The 14186-nt window shown below is 36.8% G+C and overlaps 1 protein-coding gene across 1 annotated transcript; it reads left to right on the top strand.

Annotated features, from left to right (window-relative positions):
* The first annotated feature begins 2630 nt into the window (after window positions 1–2630).
* LOC123542665 (uncharacterized) lies at window positions 2631–7902 on the top strand. The gene is made up of 7 exons (XM_045328610.2): window positions 2631–2786; window positions 3283–3418; window positions 4170–4288; window positions 4516–4588; window positions 5580–5754; window positions 6753–6864; window positions 7655–7902. The coding sequence occupies exons 2-7, from the start codon at window positions 3289–3291 to the stop codon at window positions 7826–7828; spliced, it is 783 nt and encodes a 260-aa protein (XP_045184545.1). The 5' UTR covers window positions 2631–2786; window positions 3283–3288; the 3' UTR covers window positions 7829–7902.
* The last annotated feature ends 6284 nt before the right edge of the window (window positions 7903–14186 follow it).

Below are 14186 nucleotides of genomic sequence, written 5' to 3'. Positions count from 1 at the left end.
TACGTGTTTAACAGTTCATAGTTACAAGCAGTTTCTCAGAGTAGAGTATGTTGCTTCCCAACAAACAATATATACATCAGCCCGATATCGGGCCGATATTGTTTTCAAATATCAGCCAGTTATCGAGGATATATCTGCCGATATTGGACCGATATTATTTTCAAATATCAGCCAGTTATCGAGGATATATCTGCCCGATATTGGACCAATATGTTGCCTGCATATAGTAGATATAGATGTTGGTGTCTGGTATAGACTGAATGGTGGACCAATATGATAAACATGTATCAGTCCGATATTGGTCCGAATGTTTTCTTGATTGATATTCAAGACAGTTATGAATTGGCAAGTATCAATGAAATTCAAACCATCACCATTATAACAAAATCTCATGTATTCCTCATTAGTAATTCTTTTATCAGAATAACGTTGTACAAAAAGCGAAATTTAGAACTAAGTTTATTAACCATATGGCACTGTTCGCATTCAGTAGATATGTAGACCTATTTCGATAAAACATTGGTGTTTCGTGACGCTCAGTTATTGCACTGATATTCAGGGTCAAACAGTTACACTCATGATTTGGTAAGGCCTTAGATATCCTTATAGTACAAGGTCATAAAACTGTGTTTTGAGGCAAAAAAAACAAAAACTCATGGGTGAATTACAGCACGCACGCACGCACGCACGCACGCACACGGCCAGTAAACAAACAACGAGAACAAAAAAGAACAAATGAAGGAACACAGTAGGACACCGCCTTGGCAAGGTCAGTAGCAAAACCACCACAAAGTTTAAACCGGTCTATTTTGCATACGCAGCCTCTTTATTAACCTCAGTCATGTTCAAAGTTACAGGACAGTGTAGCTAAAACTTATTCCCAAACAGGTGGATCCCTAACACACTCAGTATCAACAGAAGACACGACATGTACAAGTAAAATACACACGTGCTTTTGTAAACATAAACCGTAAACGCGCATGCGCTCAATGCCTTTGTCAGAGACAGATCATCAAGAGAAACACCATTAAGGTCCCGACGAGACAGGCCAGAAGGCAGATATCAAGGCAACTCAGTCCCGGAGGAACGTAGGAACTGTATCTTGTAGAGTCATTTTGATTGGGCAATTTCAATTATGTGCTTAGCAATAGCCAATCAGATACTAATAGTTAAGGACTGGTATACTAGAGTATTTCTTTCTTGTATTACTGGCAAAATCGGGACAGAAAATAGATATTCTGCAAGAAAGAAACTATTGGATCCTGGAGCCAAACCAACATCGATGGGAGCATAAAAACTTTGCAAAACGTTTTCTATATATTTATTCAAATAATGTTTGATAAACATAAATGGAATGTTATTATCTGTTATTGTATGACTAAGATTAAGGGTTACGCCTCTGGAAATTGGCATGCGAAAGAATGGAAGCATGGAGGTGACATTTGAAAATAATTTCTACGTAGCATGTGTGTCATAGTATTTCACCCGCACGAGAAAGTAGCACGAGAAGGTATGTCATATTTATAACATCGGAAGATGATATCTATATGTCAATTTCAATTTGTAGCTAAATCGTCTCGGTAGCCTAGTGGTAGAGCGCCCGCTCAGAGTGCGGTAGGTCGTGGGTTCGATCCCCGGACGCGCAATACCAAAGACGTAAAAATGGTACTAGTAGCTTCGCTGCTTGGCACTCGGCATTAAGAGGATAGTGCTAGGACTGGTCAACCTGGTGTCAGTATAATGTGACTGGATGGGGTATCATGTCATGTGTCTAAGGCGTGATATTCCAGTGAGGCAGCACTATAAAGTTGGGCATTTTGCTCACTGCTACAAGTAGACATCGTCGTTTATATGTCTGAAAAAGTGTTAAACCCGAACACACACAATTCGTAGACTCTTAGCCATTATGCTACTGTTAAAATACAGTAAGATACATATGATTAGAGACCATCCGTCTCTAAATACCGCTGCTTTTGTTTTCTATTTCTGTATAATAATTTTACTTCATTTCAACCTGTGAACAAAGACCACCTGTTAATACAGACAATTTTTGTCCCTCCCAAAGTTGGTCTTTTACAGACAGGTTTTACTGTACCTAGATTCTACATAGAATAGTAAAGATAAAATATAAAAAGAACAAAAAATAATAAAAAGCAGACCATCGGATCAAAAAAGTTACTCTCACCCCGAAAAAGAAAAACCAAAAAAAAAAAAAAGGTAACAACAAAACAACTACATGTCAACAACTATAAACAAATAAAAATCGAATATCAAGAAAAAAAGAAGAAAGAAAGAAAAAGAAAAACAACTGAAAGGGGGAAAGGGAAATTATATGAATAAATACTTGTCATTTTAGTTAATCGTAATTATTGACACACCTGGGGGAAAATAAGACGGATAAAATATGGCTGGCAGAACAGGAAACAAATAATTATAATTTTACTGACCTTATCAATGAGCCGCACCATGAGAAAACCAAAACAGTGCATTTGCGACCAGCGTCGATCTAGACCAGTCTGCGCATCCGCGCAGTCTGGTCAGGATCCATGCTGTTCGCTAACGGTTTCTCTAATTGCAATAGGCTTTGAAAGCGAACAGCATGGATCCTGACCAGACTGCGCGGATGCTCAGGCTGGTCTGGATCCATGCTGGTCGCAAACGCACTAGGTTAGTTTTCTCATGGCGCGGCTCAAAGGTCTCTGCCCATAGACTTAAAGATAAGACAAAACTTTTTCGCTTTAATAGTGACGTGGAGATAGGCACAACAACAAGGATAACGTTTACTGGTATATCTATTAGATTTATTTTCTTTATTGTTATTTCAAATATTCTTCATATCATTCAAAACTGTTTTAAGAAGAAAAATCAAAGATTATTGTTAATTGTTCAATGATTTTAGCAGTAACACCTTTTTGATACAAAAGTATTACGACTCTGCTTAGCACGGTAATGTAATTAAAATTTCTGTTTAACCGCACTGTGCATAAATTCTTTTATTAAACTCGCTTTCATGAGCCAGATGTTTGGGCTTGTAAAAGACACAGTCTGAAATTTTCGGAGATGAACAACAGAAATCGCAATATTAATTTATTAATTAAACGTATTAAAAAATACTTTATTAATCTTCGGTTGTTGGTTTGAATTCCAATAGTTTCATGTTATTTAGTTAAAAACAAAAATCTCCAAGGCTATAAAAACATTAAGCGTCGGGCCAAAACTTAAGGGTAGGATCGGAAACAAGCAATATTTTTACGCTTTATTAGCATTGTATACAACTTTTAGGCCAAAATGCGTGCTGTCATCTTACTCTGTGTAATTGTTGGAGCGACCTTGACCTCTGCGAACATCACAGGTCAACACCCGGCGTCTGGGACATGCCTTTGTTTGACTGGAACTAACGTACATGCTCGAGGTTCAGGTAGGCTTGTGACAAATTTGAGTAAACATCATCTTCCATAGATTTGGTCACTAGTTCAACGCTGTTCAAGGATGAACTTTGACCTTGGACTCCACATTCAATTTGCCTTTCAAGGCGTCAACTTTTGAGCAACTTATTTATCTATAAAACATCTATAAAACATATATGAGCCATGCCATGAGAAAACCAACATAGTGGCTTTGCGACCAGCATGGATCCAGACCAGCTTGCGCATCCGCGCAGTCTGGTCAGGATCCATGCTGTTCGCTTTCAAAGCCTATTGCAATTAGAGAAACCATTAGCGAACAGCATGGATCCTGACCAGACTGCGCGGATGTGCAGGCTGGTCTGGATCCATGTTGGTCGCAAACCCACTATGTTGGTTTTCTCATGGCATGGCTCATATAACGCATAGGTAAAAATGTTGATAAAGGGTTCTCTAATAATGATCTGTATATGAAATAAGAGGGAAACAAATCACTGTATTGTTATTAAGAGGGACTGCAAACGAAGCAGATCGAATCGGTCGATTAAAAAAACCAAGGTAATAAATTTATATTTCTGCCGCCTGTATGTATTTCATGTATTTAGCTTTACGGTCTGTGCTCTCTTATGATTCATGAATGAATTATTAATTTCGAAACATATTTTTCCTAGAGGGAATAAGCGGGTACATTTGCAGTACAGCGAACAAGTCAGGTTGCTGGTAACCCTTTTTTAAAAATAATTTGCCAAAACTTATTTTTCCTAGCTGGACTAAGCGGGTCTATTGTCGCTACGGTGAGCAAGCCAAGTTGCTACAAGTTCCACGGTGGAATACTCACTAAGGACGGTTATACTTGGTATCAGCTGCAGAATGTTAACGGACATGTGCGTATAAACAATGAACCACATCACGATAGAAATGTACTTTATAAAAAAATTTAAATTTATGGACCAACTTAAATTATTTGAACAATTACTTTTCCTTACACAAAAAATATACATGTTTCAAACCTAGTAATATTCAAATAAGCAGACGACATTTACAGCGGCCATTTTGAATTTTTCTGCAATGCTTAGTGCGTTTTAACCATTCTGATTTTTACTATTTTTAGAATGCATGGGTAGCCGGAACGTTTCTGTCAACATCCACAGCGTCTCATTGCTCGGGCACATCATCCACTTCCGGTAATGTATTTCCACTTCCTGTCATTTATATATCACGATTACGGGAAGGTATTTGGTATCGAGAACGTATTCATTTTCTTATCTCATGTATTTTCTTGAACATGAATTGTGAATTAACAGCATCCACTAACACTTTTGTATTTTTGAAGTTTATTACTATCCCAGTCTATCAAGACTAGAAAATAACTGCAATCAACAATGGACGTGTTTGCTACACATCAAAGTTGTCCAGTCATTGCCCGCGTTTTCAATATGCACCTGTCGTTGCTGCCGGTCTAGAGTTCTTTCTTAATGCTTCTCCATGCAGAATGCAGATAGCAGAATTTTTACAGAAATTAGAAGTGACACAATATTGACACAGCAATTTAACAAGGCAAAATAGGTATGGCTTGAAAAGGGGAACTTCACAATTTTGAGACTCAAATGTATCTCATTCAGAACATTTATCTCAAATATATCTTAACATGCATGCTCCTACCTCTTTTCGGACAGTGGTGAACATTTATTAGAAATTATTAGAAATTGTGCTGTCCGGTCGGTAATTTGAAAAAAAATCAAACCGTTATTTTCTTTGTTTACAATCAATGCAAAAATCAGTTAGGACACACTTAACTAATACTTATATCACTGTGTTAGTTCGCAGAGTTATTTAGTTCATGAACTCAGTTACCATTATCTCTCTTAAAGGGGTATGCATCAATATTTATGCATTAGAACATTATCCACAATAAATAAGTTAGAACGGCCTACGCTATAGCTTAGAATAAATCAGAGAAATGTTCCTTCAACTTTGGTACAACAGCAATTATTACACTTTACTTACACCACTTTCCTCATGTTCATTTCAAGTAAACGTGACGTCAAATTATGGAGTGACATTTTCTTATTTTGTTATGATTTTTAGCTCAGAAAGATGATCAATTTACAAATACGATCATATTCTATTTTCTACAAGTTTAACGAAATGTAAAACTTTTTTTTTAACCCGCAGGATCTGGAACGTGCAATGACGCCACGGCAAAGGATTATGCTTGTAAACTTCTGCATCTCGCCGATGCTGGAACCATCACACTGTGGAAACAGCATCCCTCCGGTGTCCATGACAACGCGTATTCTTACAATAATATCAGGGACGCTTGTCACGGACATGCTGCCTCCAGATCACAGTAAGTATGAAATCGAAGCAAATAATATAGTTCCGGTCTAGATAACAAACTTATTCTGATTGGCTGATATGGAAATGTATGTCACTCGTCATTTAGTCACATGTGTACGTTAGAATGTGTATATATTCAACATAAAGGTGCAATATGAATTAAATAAATAATACAAATGTGTACCACTATGATTTCAAATTGAAAACATTGCTAATATGGCTTTCAGTCATCATTTCGAGTTTTATGGTATAACTGAACTTTTTACATTCTGTTTTTGTTTCGCCAAACATGTGCATGTCGTCTAGACCGGAAGTTCATTAGGAAAGTTCGTCCACGTTGGACGAAAGCATAAAATATACGAAGTATCTCTGCGATAAGAAATATTGAGACACTGTGACTGGTGCATGATGAAAGATAAATTACCACTTGTTCATTTTGCATAGTACCCATTTACCAAAATGGGCGTTTTAGGTGAGAAATGTGCCATTGAAATGGGTTAGTACATTTTCGCGTTCATGACCTTGGTTTTTATATTATCCCTTGGGGTAGAGTTAAACATGTACAGTGTTTTTTTTTCTTTCTGATCTGGTGCCTGTGTTTTATATAACAGATAGGTAAACATTCATTTGGTATATATCCTGTAACTTTACGGAACTTTCCGGGCTTTGTCAAACGGAGCTAAATGTTCATCATAGTAGACAGGTTTTCATATCACGATGTATCTCGGGTCTTTTAAGAGATCGAGTATTTGTTCCGCATCCAACGCTATCATTTTGTGACGCGGCATTTTAATAGGGGATCTATTCAAATATTCACACTTCTCCCCCCCCGCCACACCCCCTCCCCCCCCCCCCAACTCACACACACTACTAGCATCATAGTCGCCATAAAAATAGGAAATCGGTTTTCGCGTGTTTCAATAGAAAACATGCCATTGCGAAAGTAAATAACATTCAACATTTGGCAGGCAAATTAGATGATTATAACTTTTCTTTGTTTCTTTTAAGTTACGTATGTCCGGAATGTCGCAGCCCTGGGGCCCCAGGAGGTCATGTTTGCCTTAGTGCGACTCTGCTGCATTACATATACGCCGTTCACCAGAAACTTGGCTACATTCATGTAAGATTTTACAATTCTAATGTCATGTAAAATTATACAATTCTTATATCGTGTATGATCATACACTTCTTATGTCATGAAAGATTGTCGATTCTAATATCGTATAAAATTATACAATTTAAATGAAGATGTTTCTACTATCATTGAACTAATCACCAATGCTTGTTTATAATTGTACTCTTGAAAATAACAACAAATTCGGATTATTTAACCTTTAGCCTGCTAATATTTCTGCCTTTGCGACCAGTGCAGACCAAGATCTGCCTGCACATCCGTGCAGTCTGATCATGGTCTGCACTGTTCGCTATTCAGTCAGTAAATTTTCAGTGAATACCCCTTTGAATAATAAATGGTACTGCCCAAATTGAATGATGGACCAGTCCATTTTAGAAATTTAGCAGGGTAAGGGTTAAAGATAATCGAATCTTCTAAACTTCAAAAGATTTAGTTGGTATGTGAATTGCAAGGTATTTTCCTTGTATAGAACTAGAACTCTCAAACACGCAAAAATATTTCTTTTGTCGATAGCTTTCTAGCCCTAAACCGGAGTATCCTTCATCCAACTAAACATTTTTCTATGGTTGCTGATTTCTGCCACTTCTTTCGTGAAGGGCGCCAACACTCTAGACCGACAAACGCGTCGATACGACAAATAAGGTATTAAATAGTCGTAGTTCGTCGTTTTGGCGTGTTGCAGTTTTTTTTTTGAAATTCGCCAACACGCCGGAAGGAAATGGCAAAAATTAGCCACCATATCTTATTCTTTGTATAAAACTGATTCATTTTCCAGGTTAACGAGGTAGCAGGTGCGTGCCACAGCTGCACATCCAAGCATTACCTGGGTCGTGCCGTGGACCTTCACAATCCGTCAGGTCAGTCCTCCACTATGCTCAGTCTGTGCACGAGTATGGGAGGTTGGGGTCAGAACGAGGGAGATCACGTGCACTGCCAGTTCACTTCATAAATTTTTTTAATGTTACACACATAACCAGGAAAAAACATATAAATGTATATTCAAAATAAACAAATTCCACTGAACGTACGTGTTTGTTTGTTCATGTTTACATTGAGCAAGGATCTATAAAAAGAGATCTAAAATCTCAGTTAAGATGTCACAAAATATACTATGCACATACCCATTGTTACATTAGATTTCGTATTATTACCTGCGCACATACCCATTGTTACAGTAAAGATCATGATATAAACTGTGCATATATTCATTGTAACATTAGATGTCACAAAATGAAGCATGCACAGATTCACAGTTACATCAGATTTCATAGCATATACTAGTACTACGAACAAATTAATTGTTACAGTAGATATCACAACATAAACTGTGCACGTACTCATTGTTACAGTAGAGATCACAACATAAACCATGCACGTACTCATTGTTACAGTAGAGATCACAACATAAACCATGCACGTACTCATTGTTACAGTAGAGATCACAACATAAACCATGCACGTACTCATTGTTACAGTAGAGATCACAACATAAACCATGCACGTACTCATTGTTACAGTAGAGATCACAACATAAACTGTGCACGTACTCATTGTTACAGTAGAGATCACAACATAAACCATGCACGTACTCATTGTTACAGTATACGTAGATATCACAACATAAACTGTGCACATACCCATTGTTACCGTATTCGTAGATATCACAACATAAACTGTGCACATACCCATTTTTACAGTATACGTAGATATCACAACATAAACGGTGCACATACTCATTATTACAGTAGATATCACAACATAAACTTTGCACTTACTCATTGTTACAGTAGAGATAACAACATAAACTGTGCACATACTCATTGTTACAGTAGATATCACAACATAAACTGTGCACGTACACATTGTTACAGTAGAGATAACAACATAAACTATGCACGTACTCATTGTTACGGTAGAAATCATATCATAAACTATGCACATACTCATTGTTACAGTAGAGATAACATCATAAACTGTGCACATACTCATTGTTACAGTAGATATCACAACATAAACTGTGCACATACACATTGTTACAGTAGAGATCACAACATAAACTGTGCACATACTCATTGTTACAGTAGAGATCACAACATAAACTGTGCACATACTCATTGTTACAGTAGATATCACAACATAAACTGTGCACATACACATTGTTACAGTAGAGATCACAACATAAACTTTGCACGTACTCATTGTTACCGTAGAGATCATAACATTAACTTTGCACGTACTCATTGTTACAGTTGTGATCACATCATAAAACTATGCAAGTACTCGTTGTAACAGTAGAGATCACAATATAAAGTATGCACATACTCATTGTAACAGTAGAGATCCAAACATAAACTATGCACATACTCATTGTTACAGTAGAGATCACAACAAAAACTATGCAGAAACAGAAGAGATCATAACATATGATGTGCACATACTCATTGAGATTATAACATAAACTATGCACATACTCATTGTTACAGTAGAGATCACAACATTAACTTTGCACGTACTCATTGTTACAGTAGAGATCACAACATTAACTATGCACGTACTCATTGTTACAGTCGAGATCACAACATTAACTTTGCACTTACTCATTGTTACAGTAGAGATCATAACATTAACTATGCACGTACTCATTGTTACAGTAGAGATCACAACATTAACATTGCACTTACTCATTGTTGCAGTAGAGATCATAACATTAACTGTGCACGTACTCATTGTTACAGTAGAGATCATAACATTAACTTTGCACGTACTCATTGTTACAGTTGGGATCAGAACATTAACTTTTCACGTACTCATTGTTACAGCTGAGATGACAACATTAACTTTGCACTTACTCATTGTTACAGTAGAGATCATAACATTAACTGTGCACGTACTCATTGTTACAGTAGAGATCACAGCATTAACTTTGCACTTACTCATTGTTGCAGTAGAGATCATAACATTAACTGTGCACGTACTCATTGTTACAGTAGAGATCATAACATTAACTTTGCACGTACTCATTGTTACAGTTGGGATCACATCATAAATCATGAACATAGTCATTGTTACAGTAGACATCACAACATCGTACATATTGATCACAGTAGTTCTTGGTAACACTCTCTTCTTATCTAACTGATATGCATACTATTCAATATTTAACTCTTAGCCTGCTGGCGGCAGATGATTCTGCCTTTGCGACCAGTGCAGACCAAGATCAGCCTGCACATCCGTGCAGTCTGATCATGGTCTGCACTGTTCGCTATTCAGTCAGTAAATTTTCAGTGAAAACCCCTTTGAGTAATAAGTGGTACTGTCCAAATTGAAAGATGGACCAGTACATTATAGAAATATAGCAGGTTAAGGGTTAAAAGAAAATAAGTATCAAAATAAGGTTTATCGTAGAATAACCCGAGTTTGGAGTTCTCATGCGTATGAATATATCACGAAGGCCGAAGGACGAGAATCAGACGAGTATTTTCACCAAACGTAAATTACGACTGCCTGCTTCGCCGCAGCATTTGGCCAAAACACGGTGCGCGCGCCCGGTTTGCTCTACATGTATGCATAGGGGTCCGGCACATGCTGAGATTGAGAAAAATGCTTAATCAACTTCAAAATCCAAAATCTTAAAATAATCCACACTTATATAATCATAAATTAATATTTTATGTTTATATATGGGAGGATTTTTTTTTAGATTTTGGATTTTGATAAAGCATTTTTCTCAATCTCAGCATGTGCCGGACTCCTATGCATGTACATGTATTTAGGTAATTAGCTGGTCATGTTAGAAATTCAAAATATTTCCTCTTCGTGGCCACTTTTTACACGTAACATTTGGGAAAATGGTCATGTCTAACATTGCTCTCGTTGCTATAAAATTTACACATAACTAGGGAAAATCTCATTCCGAACGTTTTATTTATCGATGTCGCTCACTACAGACCTGGAGCGGTCGTTCTGCGCATGTCACAAAATCACGCAAATTATTGCATGTCCGCACAAATTTAGTGTATAATATGTATAATATACTGACAAAAGGTTAGGATTAGCATAACCATGGTTACAAAATATATACATTAAAGATACTAGTCATTCAAATCGCTTGAATCCGGTATATAACGGAGTCTGTAATTTATCACAGGCGCTCCAGGTCTTTTTTTAATCACAGTCTTAACTTATATTATTTGGAACAATATTTGGTCCCAAAATGAAGTTAATCCTTAGAATATAGCATAGAGATTTAACCTCAAATTATCAAAATTAGAAATATATATCAAACAGCTTAGATATATACTGTAAAATCAGATATTTTTGCGAGGGTTTAAATTTCGCTATATTCGCCAGGCCCTAAATCTCGCGAAAATTAATCGTCGCGTAAATATCCACTATTAGTATAATTTAAATTCAAACAGAATACCATTTTTGCAATTTCGCGAATATTAAACCTCGCGAACATACTCAAAATTTCAAATTCGCGAAATTTTGACCCAGCGAAAATATGTATTTTTAGAGTAAATTACTAGTTTGTATTTATTTGTCTGTATTTGACTTGTGTCAGATTAGGTGACCGGAGATGTTCGGCGCAGTATAATATTAATCCTTATCATGCTAGACACGATTAATTCTGCCTTAGCGACAGGTGTAGATCTTGATCAGCCTGCACATCCGTTAATGGTACTGTCAGAATTGAAAGATGGACAAGTTCAATATAGAAATTTAGCAGGCGGTTAAAAATCTTTAGTAGGTTAATGTTTCTTCTCAGTTTTGTCTGTAAAAGTAAATAGTCAGTGAAATTACCACGCTTGCCTGATCATGCAAAAAGTCAAATTTCCACACCTGTTTTATAAAGATCTTATTTACATTGAAAAACGATGGTGTAAAACGTGAAACTTACCGCAAATTTTGACAATGATATCATATTTAGCCAGACTTCATGAAGGAGATAATTTCTTTATGAACTGTATTTATCCATCCATTACCTGTTGGCATTCAAAGCTAACGGTGATTTTGAAGGTATAATAGAATATTGGATAATTTTAAATACGATACTTCATATTAATGATATCCTGAACTCATTTTTGATATCTAAAAATATGTTTTATGCTATCAATAAATCATTAAACGGTATCTAAACATCCTGTTGATTATAAAATAAAACTGATTTTAAGAGTTCACGTAATCGAATTATAGAGATATTAGAATCGTTTTATGATATATTGATTGGAATATAAGATATGCACTGTTCGCCAAAGTATATCTACCCATATATATGCGTTAAAATATGAGAAAAATGTCTAGAAATATGAGAAAACCAAAGAAATCAATTTCAGAACTGTAAGATGCATGCCTGTGTCATTTAACATACTGTAAAATCATTTAATTTCGTGGGCATGAAATTTCGTGGTTTTGGTCAAAACGGCAATTTCGTGGGGAAATGAATTCGTGGATTTCAACTTCTGAACATAAAATGAATGGGAATTTTGCTTGTTCGTTTGAATTAAATTTCGTGGATCGACTCAATCACGAAAATTAGTCCCCCACGAATATTAATGATTTCACAGAAAGATTACTTTTCTATTGCGACAGGATTAGGATTGTCAAACGGTGTGCACTTAACAATTTCACTCTATAAACGTATTGTTTCCCTTGTGTAAAGTTGGCTGAGGGTCTCTATAGGTATGAAGGTATTAAATGCCTCCGCTACTATTTTCTATATAAAATTAACAACTTATAACAGAGTTTTATCAAGATTTTTAGCCTTTCACTTCCTGCGAGACTACCCTTGTCTTGAAGGTCTGTCTTTAGGCAATCAAAATATACCCCAAAAATATGGGGTTGACCTTAATGCAGTGAAACCATGGTCACGTGACTGAGACACGTGATGAAAACGCTAATATTGCGTAGGTAGACATCAGGAAATACATACTTTCACTTTCATTTTACAAGGCAGCTTCCAATCAACTTTTGAAGCATATAACGTAGCTTAAAGTCATCTGCGGACATTCCTTTTTACAATCAAGCATCAATAAAGCTTATATCTGGCATGAAAGTGGCCTTTACTAGGCGGGAAAATTGCACTATATATTGATATGGACTACATTCGAGTGGACCACGGAGGCATATCCGGCGAATTGCCCCCTTCATGCCTATATTATTTACTAAAAGTATCAACAAGGGTGGGGTGAATCAGGACAATAATTGTCTTATTATTACCACCCCTGATTTCTTGGTAAATTCTTCAAACGAAAGAAGGAATCATTTGATGGCGGAGGAAGACCCTCAGATGCACATCCGTGTATTATTATTATTATCGTTATTATAATATTATCATACCAGATTTATATAGCGCCCTTTTTATGATTAACACGTTCAAAGCCGCTTTACATAATATAGCAAACGGAGTCACACATGGCGCGAAATTCATCCTCTACTAGTACAGACTCAGAGCAATCTGACCAGAGGGACAGAGTGAGATAACGCCCCCAGAACAGATAGGGAGCCTAGTTAAAATGGTATAAAGGGAAACAATCAAATTTAAACAATTTGGCTTAATAATCAAGGGACAATACTCTTCAAAACACGGTCTCATTTCTGGACATGAACAGATTTAGATACAGGCCTGTCCGGCTAACTTAGCCTAGCTCTTTGCGACTAGACAGTCTGGTTCTTTAACGTGCCCGGGGTATAGCACCGATACACGCGAAGCCGTCTTTCCTGATAAGAACCAGTACAGGCCTCTTAGTTAGGTTAGAGACACTCAACAGCATCTCAGAAATTTCCAGTGCCTGGACCGAACCCCGGACCTCTGGATTGACAGTCAAGCGTGTTACCACTAGACCACCGGCCCACCTATTATTTGATCACGAGCGGGCACCTGAGTAGAACCACCACCGCCGATAAGCCTTCCTCGCATCGAACAACTCTACGCCTCAAACGATTCGTGATGTTGACCTTTTTTTTACCAACGTGCGTAGGTCTTGCATGAAACAAATGGTCTAGGTATTGTTAATGTATTTTGACGAGGTACTTGAACATCCATCCATTCATACAACAGGTAGACTTAACAAGAATAGTTATGTCCTCAAAATGTGACCTTGACCTTTAAGAAAAAAGGATAAATCTTAAACACGACAGCTTATCTTGGTATGGTGAACATCAGTGTGATCTTGACCTTAAGGTAAAGGTAAATGTCTAGCAAGAGTGAGATGTTTTGTTTATTCAGCTACAAGTATGTTACGGATTTGCTCATACTATATTAAATACTGTAACGTTGACCTCAAAGTATCTAAAATCCTTGCATT

This window comes from Mercenaria mercenaria, chromosome 19 (genome assembly GCF_021730395.1).
Source record: "Mercenaria mercenaria strain notata chromosome 19, MADL_Memer_1, whole genome shotgun sequence".
NCBI classification, from domain to species: Eukaryota; Metazoa; Mollusca; class Bivalvia; order Venerida; family Veneridae; genus Mercenaria; species Mercenaria mercenaria.
This window is presented reverse-complemented; position numbering and strand designations above follow the sequence as displayed.